Source organism: Gigantopelta aegis, chromosome 3, assembly GCF_016097555.1.
Source record: "Gigantopelta aegis isolate Gae_Host chromosome 3, Gae_host_genome, whole genome shotgun sequence".
In the NCBI taxonomy this organism is placed as follows: Eukaryota; Metazoa; Mollusca; class Gastropoda; order Neomphalida; family Peltospiridae; genus Gigantopelta; species Gigantopelta aegis.
In genome coordinates this window covers 43,652,186-43,678,388 of record NC_054701.1, presented here as the reverse complement: position 1 = coordinate 43,678,388, position 26,203 = coordinate 43,652,186, and the positions used below count along the sequence as shown (strand labels likewise).

The following is a 26,203-nucleotide window of genomic DNA, read 5'->3' as shown; positions in this document are numbered from 1 at the left end:
CATATCTTGCATAGAGATGCATACAGGACCATCAAACCTCACATGTAGGAACAACTTGGGATGGTGGTGTGTCGCGTACTATTACTAGGTCACTGTGACCTACTTTTCATGGTCTACTGCACATAACAGTAAATCTCTGTCCGGACCATATCTTGCATACAGGACCATCAAACCTCATATGTAGGAACAACTTGGGATGGTGGTGGTGTGTGACATACACTTACTAGGTCTAATTTGTCTATATTCACATAATTAGAATGGAATCATACCCATAACATATTCATTAATATCTATTGTTTTCCAACGAACTCCTGATGGGCGTCTCATGTACCTTACTGGTACTCTTGTTAAAGAATTTGTATTGTTTTGAAGCATATTGTGTTTTCATATTTAACTGGCTCATGTGGTTGGTTATTTCAGTGAGGCTGGCCAAAAACATTTTGAAAATCCATACATACTGAGCAGTGTTCTATGATAGCATAGTGTAAATGCTCTCACTGGAATTTAAGACGTTTTCTTTTCTTTTTTTCTTTTTTATCCACACTACAATCATGCACAAATAAAATGTGGATGAGCCCTATATATTTATAAACAAGAAGAAGACAATGGTTTAAAGAGGAATTTGTTTTATCACCTCAACAAATACTTTAATGTGTGGCGGCTACTGTCACAAAGTTACACTGATAATCAATTAACAGCAAGGTTTATTTTTCTGTATACCCTATACCACAAACAGGATAGCACATACCACTCATGGGATACTAGCTGGAACAGAACAGTGACCTTCAGGTTGGGGAAGCAATGATCAACTATCCTATTCACCATCATAACAAACCATCAAACAGGTACCTGAGACATGGAAGTGGAAATAAAGGTAATTATTAATGAATGTTTATATATGGCTATATGGCATATTGCTATGGGCCACACAGATAATGACAGGAAACTCACTGCCACCACTCATGGGTTATGCTTTTAAATAATTAGCAGCAAGGGATCTTTTATATGCACCATCTCACAATCAGGATTATGTACACTACAGCCTCTTTAACACTAACTGACGAGCACCAGCTGGAATGAAAAATGGAATCACCGATGGGGATCATTAGTGCATCAGCTGAGCACTTTACCATTCAGCTACCCATCATCAACTGAATAAACTCTTTTACATCTCGCACACGAGTAATAAAAAGTCAAATATATTGCTTCTTTCAAGATTTATTTGTTTCAATACAATAAAATGTGTGTTATGGTATTATATTGTAAACTAGCATAAAATAGTTTTAAAAAAAGCAAAAAGATGCAACATTTGATCCATAACAAATTTGAATATAACAAATATAAGCAAGAGTGAGGAGATGGAAGCATAAAAATCACAACTTAGATCAAACTGTACAGGGTACATTTCGTGTTTCAAACAACAGAATAATCATTCTAAGTTACAATAACAAAAATGAATGTTATCTCCGCAAGTTACCTCTCGTTTTGCCTAAAAGCTATTTTGCCTAAACCGATCACACACCTGAACTGGTGCTTATAAAACATTTACAGTCTAGACTCGAGACTAATAGAGTCTGAGACACTAATGTCATAACAATGACATACAAACTGTATGTGTGACGTCATTAAAGATCGAGTCTGGACTAAAGGACTAAAAGGTTTTATACACACGGGGCCCTGGTTTTCAAGGATATGGTTTTTGCTCATTGTAACACAAATTATATCCAATGTAATATTCTCTACATCATACATGTTATCCGACACCCAATAGCCAATATTTTTCTTTGTGCTGTGGTATCATTATATGTTAATTTACTAATTAATTCATCAATCCATCCACTGACCATACGTTGACTTACTCATTCAATACACATTATCATGACAACGATTCAGGTCCAGACTGTAACAGTAGCAAGGACTGTTTCAATATTAAAGGTATCAACTTCTATTGTTGTAGACAAACTGACTATATACAAAGTTGAGCTGTATGCAAAATAGAGGTGTATGCATAATGAAAAGTTGACCCTCATCTAAAATGGTACAGAAAGCATGTATAACATTAAGATTATCCTTTCTGTATGTTCATCTATTTAAGTGAAAATTGCACATGTGAGAGTGGATTACGCTAACTTGAAATATACACTCTGTGTACATTCCTCTTCATCTTAAGTTAAGACTCACTACCATAAGCCATTTTGTAACCATTTCAAACAATTAGAATTAGCTAAATATTTATGAAGTTACTTTTTCTGATTGATGTCTATGTAGACATAGTTCAATTATAAACAAAAGTATTGGTAACAAAGTGTGATGTGATGAATAAATACCTGGTCAAATTAAGTACTTTTTGGGATAACATAAAGGTGAACTTCATAATAAAATTAACTATGAGCTATATTATTTTTAACTATACTTAACATTCCCAAAATGAGTAAAAAATATTATTCCTTGTTTTGCTTTGACATAAGCATCACAAAGCATCTTATAACATTCCAAACAATACAAAAACAAGGTAAAGTAAAGTTTGTTTTATTTAACGATGCCTCTAGAACACATTGATTTTTATCTTATTATCTGCTATTGGACGTCAAACATATGGTCAGTCTGACATATTTCTTTAGAGAAAAGCCACTGCCGCCACATAGGCCACTCTTTACAAAAAGCAGCAAGGAGTCTTTTTTTATGCACTTTCCCACAGACAGGACAGTACATACCACGGCCTTTGATGAACCAGTTGTGGACCACTGGTTGGAACAGAAAATAGCCCAAACTGTAAATGGGTCTACTGAGAAGGATCGATCCGACCGCTTCACAGGCTGACAAAAAAACCACCCCAAAAAACCAAAACAAGGACGACTTATCATTATTCATATGTGACGTCATTCTAGACCATTTTTAGTATGTACACTACACAGCTCACACTACACAGCTCACAGCTGACGGGGAAAAATAACATCACATGAATTACATCACTATTCCAGGGAGTTAATTCATGGTCCTTTCTTTCACTTTTAGACTACAACCAATTTTAATATGCAATAGGATTTTAAATAATTTTTATGAAACTGAAATAGCCATGGATAATAAATAAAAATCCTGCAGTAAATTGCTTTTAGACTAAAAGGAAAAAAAGGACCACTGAGTTAACTCCCTTGAATAGTGACATACATTAATTTTGTGCAGCATTGTTGTGACATGCTGAAAATGACAAAGAATGATGTTATATATGAATAACTATGGCATTACTATGCATCCTTGTTTTTCAATAAACTTTGGAATGTTTAGTGCAAGTGTTTTGCAAGACACATTGTGGTTCTTACATGAAAACAATCTTAGGAATACCACAATTTATTTGTTGTAAAACAAAGTATACAAAAAATTAATTTAAACTATATACCGTAGTCAACAATTTTGTTAAAAAGTTAACTGTAAGCAGGTGAATAGGCTACCGATATACTTTAAATTTAAGCTAATTAAAAAACAAGAAAATTAATTGCAGTAAAAGTCTGCTAAATGCACACACTTTCATAAGCCGAGGGAACTATAATTTGGATTCCTGTTGAGATTTATTCATTCTTGCTTCCTCAAATTATAATTACATCAGTTACTAATTCAAGATATAAACAAGACAACAGTTTTAATGAACTGACAATCTCGTCTTATCATATTTTAACAGTTACTATATTATAAGCTAAAAACAAACATCCCTAAAGTTTTAATAATCTTAAGCATTTCCACTATCAACAGTTATCATTTAAGGATTGTCTGTTATTTCTTTTACGTTCATCGGGGTATGAAAAAAAAAAAAGTTTGCGGATGACTTTTTTTTTTCATACCCAAATGAACGTAAAAGAAATAACAGACAATACTTATAATTAAATTTGAATCATACAGGCTAATAATAACACTAAAATGTCATACTTTACTTTTTATCCATAAACAATAACGCTTAATAAGACAACTTGCCCATATAAAATGACATCATCAGATATGACGTTACCTGTCGACGTAATTTTTATGTTCATCGAAAAATGAACAAACTCCCGTCTGGACCAATGGGATGACATTATGTTGTAATGATTGTAACAGAAATTTAATGATTAACTGGTGAAATAGCATTCTACTTCAGAATCTTGAAGAAAAGAATAATACATTTTTATATGTGAACTAGAATAGTGAATAAAGGCAAAGCATATTGAAGGATGGTGTACAACAGTATGAAAATGAACATGAATGAGGTATTCCAAAGGGTTAAATAATACAAATAAATATTCAAAACTGCAGCTTTAAATGCATACATTTAAAACAAATAAATTACAGTTAGGAATTTGACTTTATAGCCAAACAGCTTTTAACCAATGACCAAAGTGTGCAGGCAAATTAAAAAGTAAAAAATAGTATGGGGTGTAGAAAACAGCAGGTTGAAAACCAGTCATTACTTTGCAGAAAAAAACATGTGATTGTACAAAATATGGACAAAATCTATTAACAGATTCAAGTTTATACTTGATGCAAGCAAAATGTAATACAAGGCAAGAAATAAAAATCAAAAGTCAATATCATGTGACAAATGACACAAGTAGCTTTTTTTTAAAGATAAATATAGGAAGTTTAATAAACGCAATTTAATTAAATGCAAAATCAGCATGTTAGTATGAACACATAAAAAATCAATATATGATACAGTGCATTATATGGCACACTGAGCAGAAACTTTGCATTGTCATGTTTAACAACAGTAATCCAAACTCACATCATCCTGGTTTAATAAATAAAAAAAATAAAACCAATTTAAATGGGAAAAGGGGGGGGGGGGGTAGGGGGAGAGGGGCCTTGAAAAAAGAAATGGCAATACAGCGATGGTAAAGTGCCGATTTAAAGGGGGATAAAAAAGGGGGTAGCATAAAAAAAGAAATGTTAATGCATAATGCAGCCATGATAAAGTACCAATGTAAAGGGGGAAAGGGGGCATGAAAAAAGAAATGGCAATACAGCGATGGTAAAGTGCCGATTTAAAGGGGGATAAAAAAGGGGGTAGAATAAAAAAAATTGCATAATGCAGCCACAATAAAGCACTGATATAAACGGGGGGGGGGGGGGGGGGGGCGAGGGGGCATGAAAAAAAAAATGGTAATGCAGCCATTGTAAAGTGCTGTGCTTATGTGCCACAGACAATTGTTTTTTTAAAAACCTCTCCAATTCCTTTGTTTTTTTTAAATCATATTTTGAAGATTAATACTGACCTTGTATTCTTGATAAATCATTATTGTAGTGGAATCATTAGCCATGGCTGTTGGGAGTGAAACTGACCTTGAAAACTTTGGGGAGGTAGGTTGGTAATCAAAATTAATACTTGAATTTGATGATCACAAATGACAAGCTACTCAAGACTTAGGGAAGGGGTGGGGTGAGAGGATGTCCCCCATGAAGTTATAATTGTAGATGATACATTTAAAATAAGTTTTTTTTGCACACTTTAAAACGTTTTGTGTGTATGTCCATGTGCAACGGTGTCTGTGAGATGCATGTGCACCAGTGTTATGAATGTGTGTTGGCGTGGACCTGTATACCGGTATGTATGCATTCACATGTGGTTGCGAGTATGTGCATGTATTTTGTAATTGTTGACTGTATTATTTTCACCTTTTGTTTACAGATGCACTCTTTGGGTACATGTCTGAAATGCACAGTGGTCGACTGCACAAATTAACTGAATTTGTAATGAAATGCACAGTGAAATGGTTGACTATGCACAATTTAACTGAATTTGTAACGTAAATGCACACATTTTGTAAATAACCTTGTTTAGTTGAAAAAAGTATTTACTTTCCTTATTAATAAAAAAAAAAAGACTCCTCCCCAACCCCTGATTTCTGAAGATATGCAAACACAGAGCACTACACTTGTGTCCATTGGATACCAATTGTCTTACAACTCATTTGAAAACATATTCAGCTTGCTTCTGCTGCATGGATGTGTTTGAAACAATGCTTTAAAAAGAAGATACATGGTATTAAACAGCCACTTGAAAAGTTTTTTTTTTTTTTTTTTTTTTTACAGGTGTATGAATGTTTAACAAATTTATCAATAAACATACAGCACAACCTATAGTGTAAGTAATGACAAATAGTTTTAATGAAATTATTGGCAAATGGTTGATAGTGTACTTAATGGCAGATGGTTGACTGAGTAATTAATGGTAGATGGTTGACATGTAAGTAATGGCAGATGGTTGACTGGGTAATTAATGGTAGACGGTTGACATGTAAGTAATGGCAGATGGTTTATAGTGCAATTAATGGCAGATGGTTTAATAGTGTAATTAATGGCAAATGGTTGACAGTGTAAATAATGGCAGATGGTTGACTGGGTAATTAATGGTAGATGGTTGACATGTAAGTAATGGCAGATGGTTTATAGTGCAATTAATGGCAGATGCTTTGACAGTATACATGTATTTAATGGTAGATTGTTGATAGTTTAATGACAGATGACCGACTGTAATTAATGGCAAATAGTTTAACCAAGTATTTAATGACAGATTGTTGATAGTGTAATTAAGGGCAGATGGTTGAGAGTTTAAGTAATTGAAATTGATTGACAGTGCAATTAATGGTAATGGCAGATGATTGAAATACATCACAGTGAAAAATACAATCTCACAAGACAAAATCTTTGTGTCAGTTAGGCAACTGACTCTCGACAGTTCTTGAAGTACAAGCCGTTTCTGTACTGCATAAAAAGGCATTTGGATCTACTACAGACATCAAGCCTACGTTCAGCCAGCCGTTTCTGGCTAAACATTTACAAACTATTTTGAATGGTTCCCATAGTGGACATGCCGTCTAACATGTAGCATAAACACCAGTCTAAGAAGCATTAGTGTTACTCAGAGGGGCCAGAAAAACATCAAAATTAATACTTTAAGCAAAACATCTCAAGTAATTAATTATTTAATGGTACAAATGGCTATAATAATTAAAACAAATATTTAAAACTACATAATAACAGTGTCCTTAAGAAAACATTACATTAAATAGAAAATACAAATTACGAATCATATGTCGGCCATCTTGAAAAAAATATGAGTTTGCTGTAACCTGACCCAGTATTTTACCAGTGGTTTAGAAAATACATTTTTTAAATTATGTAAATAAAAAGAAAAGTCATAGCAAGTTTCAAAAGTCAGGTTACAGCAAACAGCAAACAACTTTAAAAAATAGTTAATAATTATAATTTACAGTAGAAGAATATATGAAGAAATTGCAATAGGTAACATTTAACATGTACAGTATCACAGATAAGCAAAGCACGAGTTGGACTGGTGATGTCCTTTTTAAACAAGAATTTCACAGAATTAAACATCTACCGTAAACCAGATTAGCATTTAAAAAATGTTTTAAATAAAAGTAAATAGAACTAATAATTTATTAGAAGTTAAAATCCAAAACGTAACATAGTAACATACAGTTAAATACAACTGTTGATGTGATTGCTGTTCTTGAAAAAATAACATCTGTCATCTCACCTTTCAAATTCATTGAAGTGAAACAAAAAGTATATTTGGACCAGTTGTGGTAAACAGTAAGTAAGTAAATACTTTAAATTTAGTTGACGTTACATTGTCCCCCACTACCAGAACCAGAGGAAAGTCATCTGGCCTTCAGATGAACACCTGAAGGAGAAACTATCTGGCCCCCTAGGAAAACCGGCAATGTACAGCAGCATTTGTTTGAGCTACTGGAGTCCCTGTCCGAGCGTTCGAAAGGAGTGGTAGTTACTGGTATGTGGATCTCTAAAAACATTTGTTATGGGGACCGAAACAACATTTGAGTTCAATACAACTAGTCCCAGAGATTATGTGTATGAACATTAAATATGCAAATATGACATTGCTTTTACATGTATTATTGTCAAAACCTAGCTTAATAAACTATAATAATTGTAACAGTTGCTGTATCATCCAAAAAGAAAGGCCAATTATGTGCTCCTATCAAAATGGAATTAGCTATAACATATTATATATATATATATATATATATATATATATATATATATACTCACTTTTTTCTTTTCTTTCTGTACTTCAAAAGAATTTTTACACAAAAAAACTTTGACTGGAATTTTTAAATGATCTTGACACAACCCCTCCAAAAACGCTTCATCAAACACTAACTAAATACACACAAATGAAATTTCAGTATTGCTCGACTGAACAGCCTTGTATATAATGTGTACATGTATATAACACTGTTCGTGTAAAAGTATAATATAACAATAGTACAAAGAAAGTTTAACATTCATAACAGTACAAACAAATTTGTTATAATTATAATTTATAGTATAGTCAAAACAGATTTGAATATTTATATTAGAACAAATAGATTTTAATGTTTAAAATAGTATAACAGATTTTAATATTTATATTAAGTTAGCATAAACAGATTTTAATATTCATAACATTACAAATAGTAATTATTTAAGTAAATTTATAATACAAAAACATGTTACCTAATAATGTAAAGTTGAAATTTAATACCTCATCACACTGCAATATATTATCACACACAATCAACCAGGCACTAATCTAGGATTGAAACATCAGAAGTGACTTTCTCTTTCCCAGAAGAAAGAGGTAAAACTGCAGAAAAATAGACAAACTTAACATTTATATCTGTATACTTTGTAATGTTTGGTCATGTTCCACATTCAATCGAAAAGGTTCTTAATTATAAGTATGTCACTTAGTCCAAAACCGTAATATTTTGTTGTCATTTCTTTGATTAATAAATTTAAGAAAAACAGTTGAATGTTTTCTTTTAAAATAGTACTAAATAACTGATAAAAGTGTCTCTGTTACATTAACATAAAAGTCCTCGTGTAATAACTAGTATTTTCTAGCATTTCTACAATGAATTGGGCCAATAATCAAATGCTTGACAGGAACATCTATAGGTGCAACAATATCCAAATTTAATTGATCTAGGACTTATACAATACAGTTTGTGAGAAACAGGTCTAAATGCAAAAATATAATGTCATCGCCATCAGAAAACAATACTTAAATCTCGACTTTTTACTTCGCCAACTAGTTTAGTGCCTGTAAAGCTGTCTAAGCTAGGTGTCATCAAAACAATTGGTCAGTTATGAGTAGGTTTAGATAAAAATATCTTCTGAAAGTTGTTAGATCACAAAAATGTCTTTGTTCTAATTGATAACGTCTTGCTTCAAATAAAACACAGATGTGTATAATTTTTTGGTGTAAAAAAAATACTTACAAGCTACACATGAACAAACAAATCATCACAATTCTTTAAATAAGCAACATACATTGTAAATTCACCAGCAGATTACATAGGATTTTAAGCTGTAACATTACTGACTGTAACATTACTGGATGTGGAAACCATATGTTATGAAAATTTTAAACAAACAGTAAAACAGGTTGTAACCCATCAGTTCGACACATGTAAAAGTCTGTTTTGTTTAATGAATGCAATGAGTACAATGAGTAATGAATCATTTACTTCTGGATATAAAATATTTGGTTGTTTAGAGATTTTACATTATGATTTTTCCATTAGCAGCATGCAGTCTTCACCATGAGCAATATCAAGACGAACTGAAGATCACTACCCTGAAATGATGCTATAGTCCGTCCCACAGGGATCAAATTTTTTTCATACTATGTAATTTACTACAAGATATTTATTTCTGAGCAGACTGATTTGTAAATTGCACACACACATTGTATTTCTTTGTTATTTCCAAAACACTTTAACTTTTCTTCTTATGTCAAACTAAAATGAATTTATTTACAAAAAACATTTTAATAAAATGATGGGACGGACTATAGGTGAACAATCATATCAAGTTCCAAGGTGATCAATTTGCAGCTCGCCTAAACTTTCTATGCGAGTGTGGAGGGGAGCAGGAGTGATAACTCGCTTTTCCTGGAGATAACTGGCAAGGGATCTTCTATATGCACTTCCCACAGACAGGACAGCACATACCACTGTCTTTGATAAACCTGTCATTTGATTCTGGTTGACACAAGAAAGGCCCCCAATGGGTCTGTCAAGGAGGTTCAAGCCTACGACCCACGTGCCTAAGGCGAGTGCTCTACCAACTGAGCTAGATCCTTCCCCCATCCCCGCCCCATTACATGTAATTCCAAGTTTTAAGTTATTGAGTTACAAACAACTTCTTAACTGATGCAACATATGGTAATTGATTTTAACTTGAATTTTGAGCTTATATTCAAGTAAAGTCAAAGAACAGTGTCCTGGGCACTCACCTCAACTATCTGGGCTGTCTATTCAGGACAGTGGGTTTACGGTTAATTGTTAGTGAGAGAGAAGTTGGTGTCATAACAGTACACCTCCCTATTGAGCAAATAAAGCTCATTCTGGGTGGGAGCCGATGATGGGATGAGAACCCAGTACCAACCAGCCTTAAGTCTTTTGAAAACCTTGATGCTGAAACAGGGACACAGCAAAAACACTAGACTGTAACAAATCAGTAGGCTACATAATAATTAATATATCCTGGGTTGAAACATTTTTCTGATGCCATGTGTTGAAATGTTTCTGAGGAAATAACAGATACTGTAAAACATGGCTGTAACTGAAATCATACCTCACCCAACTGTTCACACATCAATTACTTTTCAGACCGGTCTTCCTGTTTTGCATAAAATGCATTTTTCATCTACTGCAAACACCAGAATGATCATAAACACATCGAATTTGCCAAAATTAATAAGTTAAACACAACACTGTAAGCAATGTGTAAATTAAATGTTTTTAAAAAAATCTGTTAACAGCCAAACACGTTTTACATTGGCGAATAACTAAACTCAGTATCTTTAACACGAAGCTAAACTGCTTCACTATTAAATTCTGTACCAAGTTTGTTGTTGAAATTGCAAATGCAGCAGACCGTGAGATCATCACCAGTGTGGTACCTGAAGAAGTATTTTGATTTAATTAGAGGACTAGGTAATTCATCTGAAGCTAATGGCCTCCATGTTTCCGCTGGGTCCCTGCTTGGACAGTCCTCCGATCACGTGAAGACATCCGTCTATTGTTTTGTATGCACACGAGCAGTGCAGCGTGGGTAGGTCACAGATCTGAGTCCACGTGTCATTCTCCTGGTCGTAGCACTCCACCGTGTTCAGAGGTTTACCCTGATTTCCTGCAAACAGAAAAATATCGGCTTAAATTTGATCATGTAACTTTGTGAAAGAAAGAAAAAAAGAAAGAAATGTTTTATTTAATGATGCACTCAACACATTTTATTTATGGTTATATGGTGTCAGACATATGGTTAAGGACCACACAGATATTGAGAAAGAGGAAACCCGCTGTCGCAAATTCTAGGGCTACTCTTTTTGATTAGCAGCAAGGGATCTTTTATATGCACCATCCCACACAGACAGGATAGTACATACCACAGCCTTTGATATACCATTAGTGGAGCACTGGCTGGAACAAGAAATAACCGAATGGGCCCACCGACAGGGATCGATCCCAGACCGATCGGGCATCGAGAGAGCGTTTTACCACTGGGCTACGTCCTCCCCTGTAACTTTGTGAACAGTTTTAAAACAATATCACTGAAAGGTTGGTTGTTCAACATACATACATGTATGCTAACTGTAAAATTTAGTCTGAAAGGTTGGGGATCTGACATACATGTATCAGACCTATCAACCTTTAGTCAAGAGAAAGCAGGAGGTGTGTGTTGAAAAAGCAGGAGATTTTTTAAATTCACACAATTTAACCCAAAATCGCATGATTTTTAAAAAAACAGTATTACAATAAGTTATATGAATACTATATAATGTCATATATACTTGTTAACCTTAGATCTTGGCATTAAAAAAAAAAAAAAATATGTTATCCCAAAATGTCAAGAACATGAACAAGAAATAAAAAAAATAATTAGTACATTTACGGTATTACACTTAAGCCTTACAGGTTGCGTTACATTATCATTTGTGGTAGGCTACCAAAGACAAGTTTATATAAATTGTATTAATTAATATTAAATTTTTACTATAATGAGGAACGGTGGCGTGGTACTTATTTAAAAACATTATAATGATGCAATAAACATTGTAAAACCTCATTACGGACATCGTCACTCGTGTGAAATATACCAGAATTATACCCTTTTCCGTGAGTAACTTTATGTCAATGTCAAACACAACATTTTTTAATTGTACAAAAATAATTTCTTGAAGTGTACCCTTATAACCAACATTTTACTGCACAAACATACAAAATTAACTGACACAAGTATGTTTATACAGTTAATTGGTCTTTTCGTTGTCTTGCTGTGACATGTGATTTTAACATGCATCATCACGATCGTGTGTATCGCTGTCAACTCGGGAGTCTGGCAGTTCAGATTCGTCATAGTTGCATTATGTAATCCAGTGGGAAGACATTTTACAATTCAGAGGTGTTATTAGAACTAAATTGGATAGTTTTATATAAGGCAACACTGAATGTCAATACACAGCCTGCTGAATTAGCGGTAACACCTTCGTAGTCATTACAATGACAACAAACATTATAATAACACGTCATTTTATAAACTCCATGTGCTTTTTGAACAATATAAATAGGCTATCCCACAATTCTCACTTCGGCAAAGGTTAAACAGTCGGGACAATTTGGTTTGTTACATTTTCAGAAACCGAAAGTAGTCGACATTTTCCGAATGAGAAAAAAAGGCAGAGTTACTTCCCTTATGTTATTTTGACAAATGAGGATCGATTTTTTTTATGCTTACAAAAATGTCATTTAAAAGGAGAAATTGTCCTCCCGCACAGGTGAAAGGAGATATGATCAAATACCGGGAGACTCCCGCGGAATCCGGGAGGGTTGACAGGTCTGACATGTATGGCAATTAAATTATGAGAATGAGTAAGTGAGTGAGTGAGTGAGTGAACAAATATTTAATGACATCCCTATTTAAACCCGAATATAACCAGCAAAATGGTGTGGGTTTTTTTGCCAAAAAGTGGCTAAGTCACTGAGGTGTTAGAAGTGGTAATAAGTTGAAGTTGCCATAATATCTGGGACCTAATCCGATTAAAAAATGGACTTGTACATTTCCAAATAGTATACATGTATTTAGCACGTCCATTGTTTCACTCTAGTACAAGAATTGACATCAACATATGTCACGCTGTTTGTAGTTGATAAATCCAGCAATATTCAGTTACCACCTAGCTTAATTTTACTAATGCCAAAAACAACTGATATTACTTTCATTTTAATATAACAACAACACATCAACTACTGGTTACTTAAAACTTATCACATTTTTAATTGAAATATTCAAATCTTTTCTATACTAGTATGAATGCAGAACATGGTAAAACATTTTGAAATATGCCGATAATCCAACTAAGTTTCCCTTTCATTGCAGAATGTGAACTGATTGCAGTTTATAAAATAAAATAATGTCTTAAACAATCTCTGGTTCACTCCACCCATTTTTATTAAACTTTTGGGAAGTGAGTTAAAGTTACTTGTATTTTTCAATCCTAGATTTGTTCTTGCTACTGGGTGTTATATGAAAGGTCGGATGTCCAACAAATGTTAACTGTGAGACTTAGACTGAAAGGTTGGGTGTCCAATGAATAACCCAGGGGATCTACAATGACGAAATTGCAACCGATACCCAACACTACATGAACCTAACAGAGTTCAAAAACACACATTTTTTAAAACAAAGTCTTCATGTATGTATCCATGTATGTATTTATTGCATCAGCTTGGCTATAGGTAGTACTATACCAAATAACTTCCGGCTGGGTCAAAGTTCGAGGTGCACCGAACTTTTGATAGAGAAGTGAACACCACAAGTCCTGTGATTGGTTATAAATGTGAGTGTGTTGGTTGTAAAAAATAATAGTTTCATCTGGGTAAAATAAATGTGCAATTTTATTTCATCTAGTACCAATGTGTCAAGTAGCCTTGTGCTTGAAACATGTATGGGGTACCTGTAAAAAAAAGTACTCAAATTTTGTGCGAAACTAGGGTAGTCATAGACGCTACCCGTTATCTCAGAAACGAGCAGCTTGACCCCCATTTTTTTCTGATTCACTTTAAGTGTAAGGGGTGGTAGTATTTATATCCGTGGTGTTTATGTCGGTTGATACGTTGCAGGTAGGAGTTTTAGCCGTATATGTTACTATTGTCGTCTATGGGATTTGATTTGGTAGTATACACCCTATAGCACATATTCAGTGCATAATAAAAAATATTATGATTTTGTCATTTTATTTAATTAAACTATACTGGTTGATTAATTAGCCATCACTCGATCATGCAAGTTCACAATGACCTTGACCTTGACAATAATCTCTGTACATGGCTCTGAATGGAGTTTGAATCAAAGTTAGCACTGAAGAAAAGTTGGTTTTGGCCTATAATTCATACTGTAAAGATTTCAATAATTTCTTTTTACATGGTATTTGACTTGCCATATACAACTGCTCTTAAATATGGTATTATATATAGGCAACCTGAACTAAGATTTTAATAGCAATTTATTTTTATATTAAAAATAGCATGTGCCAATAGTGGGTTAATGTCTTTAGTTTCCATTAACATTGTTAATTTTTTATGTATGAAATTCTGAAAACTCAAATTTGTAAAGAAGTTGATTTTTATTGTCATTTTGACATATTTATAGGGTGTGCTAAGTTATATTTTAGACAAATTTGTAGTTTTATGCAAAATTTTAAGTAAATTTGAAGAAAAACTTTACCAAAAACATAATTAAATTTGTTGTCACTATTGTGCCTTCTGTTCTTATTTGTACATAACAATAAGGTTGTTAAACATATACTTAGATCTCCAGATCATTTTTGTTTCTTAATAATCACTTAGTTAGCTCTCATGAAAAGCATTTTGAGTTTATACTAGATTCAGAACCAATTTTTTCAGATTTGATTATCTGCCTTGGATTAAGTTGATAATTTATTTTATTGTTAAAGCTGTATTACCTAATGTTACTAGCTAAATAAAATGCTGGATTACAGATTGTAGGAATACATCTAATGTACATATTGTATTCATCCGGATTAGAAAATAATGCAAGAAAATAGATGTTCGGGTAATTTTGTCATTTAAAAATAGTTTTTTTTCAGTAATTAATCAAAAATAAACGTGTTAAAGCTGCATGATTATTCCAGATATCACAACTATTAAAACCTCCAACTACAGTAGGCTATAAATAAAATATAGTCAGGAATATTGGTGGCTGCCAATGGTTTTGATGGTTCATTATGAAAATCAGCATGGCCGATGGATTTGAAATTCCCACACCTGGTAACTTGAAGACACCCACACCCAGCATACAGGATTTCCTCCCAACACTAATGTTCAGGACATTAAGTCATTACTTCATACAGGTACAGTCATGTTTGTGTTTCCTTCCTCAGACAGTGTATTTTTTTTAATACTGATATTTCTTTGATGTGCCTGTTAAGGTCTTCATAATCTAGGGGTCAATCAAGTGCATGTGTTTTAATGGCATTCTTTAAAGGGGTAGAGGTACTCTGACTATCTTTGTTGTCTCTACATATATACCTGAGTACACACACCCAACTGAAAGTAAATATCTTCAGGAGTTTTATTTTAAAACATTTTGTTGTTTAATATGACATATTGCATTTGTACAAAACTATATGCAATATATATGCTTTTTGAGGTGTACATTATATTAGGTTGCACTGTAGAAACAACACTTTCAGTGAGGTTGTCAGTTTATGTCAGAATACACCAGATCCTGGTTGTCATAAAGACACATAGCTGGACACTTTTTGAAAAATGTATGTTATCAGTATAAGTAGTACTATACCAAATAACTTCCGGCTGGGTCAAAGTTCGAGGTGCACCGAACTTTTGATAGAGAAGTGAACACCACAAGTCCTGTGATTGGTTATAAATGTGAGTGTGTTGGTTGTAAAAAATAATAGTTTCATCTGGGTAAAATAAATGTGCAATTTTATTTCATCTAGTACCAATGTGTCAAGTAGCCTTGTGCTTGAAACATGTATGGGGTACCTGTAAAAAAAAGTACTCAAATTTTGTGCGAAACTAGGGTAGTCATAGACGCTACCCGTTATCTCAGAAACGAGCAGCTTGACCCCCATTTTTTTCTGATTCACTTTAAGTGTAAGGGGTGGTAGTATTTATATCCGTGGCGTTTATGTCGGTTGATACGTTGCAGGTAGGAGTTTTAGCCGTATATGTTACTATTGTCGTCTATGGGATTTGATTTGGTAGTATACACCCTATAGGTCTATATTACCTACCTAATCCTCCTGCACATATAACTTTTCCTCCAACAATTCCAATGGCAAAATCTCCCCTTTTTGTTGGCATGGACTGGCCCACTTTCCACACTTCTGGAAAAAGACAACAGAACAGGTTCAGTTATAAGCAGTACAGATGTAACAAAAAGTTTGTTTTATTTAACGATGTCACTAGAGCACATCGATTTTTTATCTTATCATAGGCTATTGGATGTCAAACAATGGTCATTCTGACACTGTTTTTTAGAGGAAACCCGCTGTCACTACATAGACTATTCTTTTATGACAGGCAGCAAGGGATCTTTTATTTGCCCTTCCCACAGGCAGGATAGCACAAACCATGGCCTTTGTTGCACCAGTTATGGATCACTGGTCAGTCAAGTAGTTTATACTTACCCATTGAGCCTTGCGGAGCACTCACTCAGGGTTTGGAGTCGGTATGTTGATTAAAAATCCCATGCCTCGACTGGGATCCAAACCCAGTACCTACCAGCCTGTAGACCGATGACCTAACCACGACGCCACCGAGGCCGGTAGATGTAACAAATGACCATAAAAAACATACACGTTTTCCGTTATTAGATGTCAAATGCACTAACTATGACATATAGAATACAGACGTAGAAAAACTTACTACTATAACAACCCTAAAAGTAAAATTGTTTTGGTCCAACAATATTAGTTATAATATTATATATGCACTTTTTCATAGACATATTATGGTCTTTGATACATCAATAGTAATTTTTTCCAAAACCCACGAGTCAATGAAACCTGTAACAAGATCAGTCAGTTGTATCAAACAAACAAAACAATCTTTAATAACGTTTTGAGACTTTAACATTTTGACAATGCATACAAATTGATTGCACGTGACATTATTAGAGACTCTGAGTAAAGTAGTGTCGGAAATAGAATAAAACTGATTTTCATCGATTATGTCTTTCATATTAAACTGACAAGTAAATATTTTATAAATATCTATTTAATTATACTCTACCTAATTTAGCATTTACTTGTTTGGGCTCTCATTGATGTACAAGGCGGTGTTTACTCTTGAAATTAAAAAAAAGAGATGTCTGTAAAACAGGTAATTTGTGCACTTTATTGGAACAGACTATAACACATTTTGATGACATGTCAATTTTATTGCTTTTGTAATATGTGAGGGACTGTCTCTGATGACGGTTTACCCCTATCCCTCTCCAAAACAAAATATTTGTAGACATTTCTAAGTAACTTTTGAACAACAAAAAAAGCAAGAACCATTCTGAGCGTATGATCTATTATACCGGTATTAAAGGTGCTATGTATAAAAGGTGCTATCTCCAAGTTACATAATGACAGCTATTGCAAATAAAAAATAATTTTTTTTAATTTTGCGTTAAACTTTAAAGACTACACCTTCAACTATATGCCCATAAATGATTTTAACAAAATAATTTTATCTACTAGTAGAAAATACATTTTTATTTGAGAATCTTTATCACAAACAAATGCTCACATATAACTATGATATAGCACCTTTAAATGGTTGCAAGATTGTGTAAATTTCTAATGTACTTATATTGAATTTAAATTCACTAAATATGCTATCATAATTAATAATTTCTGCTGCAATTCAAAATACTCATTTAACTTGCAGTTTTAAATTAAAAGTTTGTTTAAGGGTAAATGAAATTGACACATGTAGATCAAAATGTGTTCTAGTCTGTTCCAATAAAGTACACAAATCACCTGTTTACTGACATCTTTATTTTAATTTCAAGAGTAAACACCACCTTGTACATCAATGAGAACCCAAACAAGTAAATGTATAATTAAATAGATATTTACAAAATATTTACTTGTCAGTTTAATATGAAAGACATAATCAACAAAAAGTCAGTTTTATTCTATTTCTGACACCACTTTAGAACTCTAAGACCCTAAAATTCACACCTAAAAATTAAATAGCAAAGTCTGCAGACTTTAACTACACTGAACAAAAGAAACACAAATATTTTAATGCATCTTTCTTTTTTCATGATCCATGTATTTTGGTAAAAAGACATCAAATGGGCCTAAAATTACCACAAGACATTGATTGTTCAATTTAATAGACATACAAACTAACGGGATTCAGACTTACTAATTTTGAATAAACAAAACTAAATATCTGCTGGCTTTTTTTTGTTTGTTCAGTATACACTCTGAGTGTATCAGTGAGACTTGATCAAAGTCTTGAGTCAAAACTTTGAAGTTTTATAACAATGAAACCTGATTATGTAAAAACAACTATCAATCGTTTACACCTAGCTCGTGATAAGCCAACTGCATGTAAGTCAAGAAGGAAATAAGTGAATCAACCGTACTCTTATCAAGATCAAACACTTCACAAGCATCTGAAAATCCTTTGTTTGCTGGCTGTTGAAGTCCTCCAATACTGAAGATGTGTTTATCAGTGGCCTCGTACATTGAAAACACTCTCTTACTGGGTATATCAGGCAAGCATTCCCATTTCTCTGTACTTATGTTGTATACTTCAAAAGCTGCAGTAGGTATCTTGCCTTGCCGACCACCTATATTTTAAAAATAAAATAACAGAAGTATGCTGAAACCGTGGTTCTTTTTTTCATTGTGCACACTACACATAGGTACACACAAAAATATTCTAGCAAAATATACCTATATGTGTATACAAATGCAGATCTATACACTCTTCCGCACACTTTCTCTACAGAAAGACACAAAAACTAGTGAAATGTGAAGCAGATAGTTAAGATTTTAATTTGTCATTAATAAGAAAAATGAATATTTGCATAACAACCATAAATAGCATGCAAAAATGTGACAATCATTTAAAAATAAAAGCTGAAAATTTCAGAAATGAATTTGACAAAAACTTAAAACTCCATACCATAATTAAATAGAGATTATTATACGAGCTTGTTTGTTGTACTGATTTTACGAAACTCGTGTCAGGATTTTTGTATTGCCCGAACGAAGCAAGGATAATACATGAATCCTGACACAAGTTTCGTAAAATCAGAACCACTCACACACGAGTGTAATAATTTCTTTATTATCCATATTATTATTGTTTTTTTTTTATGAATAACAAGACCCAACTCAAAATGTTTCAGCCACAACTATTGTCCGAACCAAATTGTTAACAACTACAAAAAATTACTCTCCTACATGTACCTTTAATTGCCGTTAGATTTCCTCCAAAGTTTGTCCAGACATAAATCGCACAAAAAACACTACAAATATACAGATTCCACACATGAGACTGCAACGATGTCGCCGATATCGTCTTTGCTGAGATTACATAGGAAAAAATACATGCAGTTTTCTGCCGTCTGCCATGTTGCTTGTTTATGGAATACTCTTCAAGAGGGGTGAAAGCCTCCAAAGTATGTGACACAATTAATATGAAATCAATGATCCTCTAGTGGTATCATTAAAAAAATATATATATAATAATAATAAAAAAAAAAATAATGACGTCATCACGTTTTCTTTTATATCAGAACATGTTATGACGTTGTTAGATTAAGTCCTATCCTTTCACCCCTCTTGAAGAATATTCCATAAAAAGTTAAAATGGCAGCTGGCACAAAATTACATGCTTTTTGCCCTATGCGCTCTCAGCGAAGTCAATATAGGTGACATAGTTATCATCTGGTATGTGGAATCTCTGTCATTGTAATGGTTTTTTCAAGAATTCTGTCTGGACAAACTTTGGAGGAAATCTAACGGCAATTAAAGGTAAGAGAGTAACTTTTCGTAGTTGTTAACAATTTGGTTCGGACAATAGAAGGAGATGACGAAATGACGTCATATTTCAAATGCACAGTCTGAGCTAGGACTGACGAAGCAACGTTATGTTATGACGTTGCTTCCCCAAATTACGTCATTATACTTGTTATTACACGTGTGCTTCGAATGATTATTATTAACTTGAACCAATTTTTCAGCTGGTAAGCAATAAAAAAAAAATGATGATTTGCTTACCATACAGCTAGTCACTAATAAGAAACCAAGATTTAATTACCAATCACATACAGGTTATAATGGAAATGATGACTGACATGTAAACCTAGACTTGAAACCAATACAAAATGATACTGTGCTTACCAATCACATATAGCTTGTCACCAATAAGAAATGATGATGTGCTTACCAATCACATATAGCTTGTCACCAATAAGAAATGATGATGTGCTTACCAATCACATATAGCTTGTCACCAATAAGAAATGATGATGTGCTTACCAATCACATACAGCTTGTCACCAATAAGAAATGATGATGTGCTTACCAATCACATACAGCTTGTCACCAATGAGAAATGATGATGATGCATATCTTGCTGTTGGCATAGTAGGTAATTCTTTCCACTGGTTTTTACTAACATCAAACGAACAAAAATTATCTCGGGAATTTGTATCAACAGCCATCCCACCAATCACCAAGATCTTCTTATCTGAAAGAATTATTTTAAACAAAAACATGTACAAAGTAAATAAAATAAAATGCAATAATGAGGAATATTCAAGCAAAAGCAGTTTTCATTCAATGTAATATATTTTTGTGCAACACATATGTATCCAGTTTAACATTTAAACACAATGTCCTTTGTCATACCTTGGCTATTGGAGCTACCTGTCTTGGCCAATAAGCACTGTTAATCTTTATTAGTGAGTAAGAAATTGGTGCAAAGTTAAAGGTTAAAGTTTCTTTTGTTTAACAACAACACTAGAGCATACCGACTAATTAATCACTGGCTATTGCATGTCAAACATTTGGTAATTCTGACATATAGTCATCAGAGGAAACCCGCTACATTCTTCCCAATGCAGCATAGGATCTTTTATATGCACTTTTCCACAAAGAGGAAAGCACATACCACAGCCTTTAACCAATTGTGGTGCACTCATTGGAATGAGAAAATACCAATCAGTTGAATGGATCCACCAATGTGGTTCGATCCTGTGATGCAAGCATCTCATGTGAGCACTCACCCCGACTGTGAAATTGGGGCAATGACCATTACGCCTCCTCACTTTGGTGGAATCTTTTAAATTCCATCTTGTATTAATTTTAGTTTTTAAAACATTTTGATTTCTGTATGGTACATACATGTACTTTAAAAATATACTTGCCTTGAAATTTTGTTCCCCACAACACACTACACCGTGTTTTACATATTTGTATAATTTTTGTTTTACTGAAAATAATCATATTCATATAAATACTGTTGCTTGATACCCAATAGTCAATGTGTATTTTGTGCCTGGGTGTCATTATATAATCATATATTGCTTGATACCCAATAGTCACAGAACTAGCTCTGGCACTAGCCAAATTTGCCAATTGCGAATTTTGAAAGCAGTTGGCGAATTTTATTTTAGTTTGGTGAAATAATTTCATGTAATAATTGAATTTTTTTTAGAAAATAACTGACAATTTCTGCAATTTTGTTTAACTCGCCCAGAGCTAGCACTGAGTCATTGTCTATTTTGTGCTCAAGTGACGTCATTTTCATTCATCCATTATCTACAAGGATTTTTTTGTTTTTGGATACACCACCAGAATCGTACAAGGATGTAATACAGATATTTGGAGATTCCATCTCATAATCTTACTCATCCTTAAAATCTGGAATTCTCTTAAGCAGCACGACATTGTGCTAAATTTGCAGCCTGTAACTATTCTCATATGAGCTTTTTTTATGAATCTATTTTATGAAATATATTTAACAAATTCAATGTTAATTCAGATTTGGCATCTTGGTAATCAGCAGCTTGAACCATTTCGTACAAAACTCACCTTTAACAACAACAGATACACCGAGTAGTTTTTCTTTCAAACTGCTCAGACTTGTCCATTTCTTTGTGTCATTGTCGTACATTTCAACCACGTCAAGTGGCATCTGGTCCTCCGCTACGCCGCCGAAAGCCACAATCTTATTGTCAACAACGGCCACACCAGGGGCAGCTCGTTTCGTAGGCATATCGTCCAGCTTGGTCCACTTGCGTGTGGAAGGATCATACATCTCAAAGTTGCTCAACGGGATTCCCTTGTCATCACACCCACCTAACACATACACCTGTCCATTGTAGACAGCAGGTGAGGCAAACACCCGCTTGGTTGGCATGGATTTCATAGACTCCCATCGGTACGAACCTGACGTCATGATGCTGGCACCAAATGGCTGGGGAAAAAAAAATATCAGTACTTAAAATCAGGTTAATCTTTTAGAACAAGAACTATATCAACATTAGAGAAAATAATAAAAGTGGGAGTTTCCTATTCCTATTAATGTATGGTAGATTAAAAAGTTCAATTGGTTAATTTCATGTATTTTGGTTTTGAGGTTAAATGTTAATGTTTTTACTACATCCCCCAATTCATAGATTAGGATTTTGATCAATAATTGTTGAACCCCTTGCACACATACCGGTACTTAAATAGAGACACCTCACAGAACCAACCATTTCATCACATCTGCAAAGAAACACTGCATAGACAGTCCTCATGGTCCGTATGCTGAAGATGGTACAATTTAGGATTTTAACACTTTTATTCAGATCTATCTCAAAATACAGGACTGTTGCCTGTTTAGTGTTCATTTTGTGACACAATTTTCCTTTACTGAATTCTGATACTTATTAACAATTTTTTTCTTCTTCAAAACTGACCTATGAGCTTTTGAAATAAAACGCTCTACAGTCTGATGTTTTATCACTTAACCAATGTTACTACGCCATCTTAGAATGTAATACGAAAAAGGTAATAATCATTTAATGACTTCACTGATGAAATGATAGCAAGGTGTTGGCCCGGGAAGTAGAAAATCCTATTTTGGGTAGTACCGGTAAGCCGAATAATAAATGTCCCGGGAAGCAGAAGGGTCTAATTGATTTGCATGTTCTTCATTACTGCTTGAGCTGTGTCTTCTTTAACAACAAAATGAAGAAGCGTACTCGCAAATGATTAGTAGCTACGGTTGTTTTTGTTTGTTAGTTGTTGTTTTTTTAACGACGCACTCAACACATTTTATTTACGGTTATATGGCGTCGGACATATGGTTAAGGACCACACAGATATTGAGGGGGAAATCCGCTGTCGCCGCTTCCTGATCTACTCTTTTCGATTAGCAGCAAGGGATCTTTTATATGCACCATCCCATAGACAGGATAGCACATACCACAGCCTTTGATGTACCAGCACGATGCACTGGCTGGAGAGAAATAGCCCAATGGGCCCACTGACGGGGATCAATCCCAAACCGACCATGCATCAAGTGAACGCTTTATCACTGGTCTACGTCTCGCCCCAGCTCTAGAATTTTAATGCGAAATGTGGGTGCTTAACAGCTCATTTGCCATAATATGATTTGTAGCTGTCATGGAACAAATGTTTGAACAACCGCTGCATAAAGAAGCAACCTTACTCAATGTTACAAGGAGGATGAAAGTGAAGAGGCTGAATACTTAACATGTATATCACGACAAAATTACTTTTAGAAAAAGTATTGGTTTACTGTTAAAATGTAGCCGTTGGTTTCAAAGTGACTGGTTTAGGTGATGCTAAACATATAAAGTTGTCATTTCTTTGTTTTTGCAGCCATTTTGGAATCTTAGATTCATGCATTTCTCTTCCCATAAGAAGCCCTGTATTTGAAGCAAAAATTATTGTTTGTGGATAATTATCGAATGAAAGATACTGCCATTTCTTACTCTTGGCGGCCATTTTTATTGTCACATTGGATCTAAAAGATGATACACTATCTCAGTTAGTAAGGTCGTTATAAATTATTTCCATGACCAATAAACTTAAATCACTAACACAAAAATCTTGTCCTGGTTGATGTAAAATGCGATAAATTGTTATTTTTGTGTTCTAGCTGCTACAGTGGTGGCAGTCTTGGATTAAAATGATGTTGTCATGCCGTAATAAGCTGTGAATGGTTCAAAATAAATTCCTTGTACATTTCAATTTGTATGATTACAATTATTTTGAGATCGAGATACATACATCTGTCAAAAAAGCATAGTTACGTTTGGTGCCCAAGGATGGTACCAACTGGTCAAATTTTGCGTCTCAGCTCATGGAGTAATTATTATTATTATTTTTTTTTTTTTAATTATTATTGTAAATTTTATTTATTACCGGGTATTAATACCCACAATGTAACCAGCCATATGAATTTGTAGTATTAATTTATATCATGATACAGTATCAGCTCGTCGTTTACCTTTTGACAGCACACACCGACAAACATGTAATGGGGCAATTAACTATAGTACCGGGAAGTAGATATCTGTAATTAGTAAATACCTAGTTGTCCCACTATGTAGAATTCATTTTAGGACCATTTATACAACTTTATCTACTTCCCGGGCCATAATTGATAGCAATTAACTACAGTATCAAGACAAATAACTTAAGTGAGAGACCACTATCAGTCAATGCTATGTACATCAACATCATCTGTGTGGGAGGTATCAACCATCTTATGCTCAACTTGTGTGGGAAACACAACTGTTACATCTTTGAATTGGACCAAGTAGTCCTTGTTTTCACATTTAGCATAGATCTACTCATTGATGCATGGTACTCCGTAATAGGCCCATTACTGGCTCCCACCCAGAGCGAGTTTTAACGACTCAATGGGTAAGTGTAAGACCACTATACACATTCTTTTCTCTCACTAACCACTAACCCACTGTCCTGGACAGACAGCCTATATAGATGAAATGTGTGCCCAGGACAGCATGCTTGAACCGTAATTGGATATAAGCACGAAAGTAAGCTGAAATGAAAGGACAACTGTCTGATGTTAAGGACAAATTTTTCATATGTAGTAATCACTAATACACACACTACAGGAAAACACATACCAGCAACCATATATTTAACCAGAACATTATTGAAAGAGGGTGCTGTTGGGTTTCTTCCTATAGTTTTTCTCATTCCAACCAGTGCACCACAACTGGTCAAAGGCTGTGGTATGTGCTATCCTGTTAGTGGGATGGTGCATATAAAAGATCCTTTGCTACTAATGGAAAAATGTAGTGGGTTTCCTCTCTAAGACTGATAAAGTTACCAGATATTTGACATCCAACAGCTGTTGATTAATAAATCAATGTGCTCTAGTGGTGTCGTTAAACAAAACAAACGTTGTTGGGTGATTGTTGGGCACTTGTCATATTTTGGTATGAGACAGCCCCTGAAAGATGGAATCACCAAGTGGGCAATCATGTGACACTACGTCACAATATAGGTTAGCAACCTTAGTAAACTGCTGTCAGAATTTCCCGAAGCTTAGCTGAATGTGGGTGCTGTCGGGTTTCTTTCTGTAGTGTGTGTATTAGTGATTAATATGTGGAATTTGTTTAATCAAGGAACTCAAATTGATCGATGTAAAGATATTCGACGTCAAACACAGAATCGTTGTGGTATTAAAACGGTAATCTCTGACTACTCTTTGGTGGACAGAGATTGCGAAAAGATAACATAGCTTGGTCTCCAAATGTAATGAGTGTCATATAACCGTCCAAATGTCCGTCTAGCTCTCCAAGTCTTACAGTCAAGAGTAGACTGTACTCAGGCTCTGGCAATGGCTGCAAATTCGGGACAGTCCCTTTAAAAACATGATTGTTTACACCTTTTCTTATGAGGTGATAGGAATGACAGTGGGGTGTCGGAAAGAGTTCTATATCAAGGCTCCAAAGACTAACCCTACCTTAGTACCTAAAACTACCCTAACCTGGTAGTAACCATTAGGCTAATAATTAAACACTGCTGAAGGTGGGTACGGGTCGAACTCATGCCGCTTGGAGGATATATTTTTTTTTTAAAAGAGAA

General features: G+C 34.2%; 1 protein-coding gene across 1 annotated transcript; it reads right to left on the bottom strand.

Moving 5' to 3' along the window:
• Positions 1–3,977: 3,977 nt before the first annotated feature.
• Positions 3,978–22,548, bottom strand: LOC121368086 (kelch domain-containing protein 8A-like). Its single transcript, XM_041492629.1, has 5 exons — positions 22,160–22,548; positions 20,649–20,813; positions 18,697–18,903; positions 16,343–16,435; positions 3,978–11,196 (listed from the first exon to the last, which is right to left on the bottom strand). The coding sequence occupies exons 1-5, from the start codon at positions 22,524–22,526 to the stop codon at positions 11,006–11,008; spliced, it is 1,023 nt and encodes a 340-aa protein (XP_041348563.1). The 5' UTR covers positions 22,527–22,548; the 3' UTR covers positions 3,978–11,005.
• Between the last annotated feature and the right edge of the window lie 3,655 nt (positions 22,549–26,203).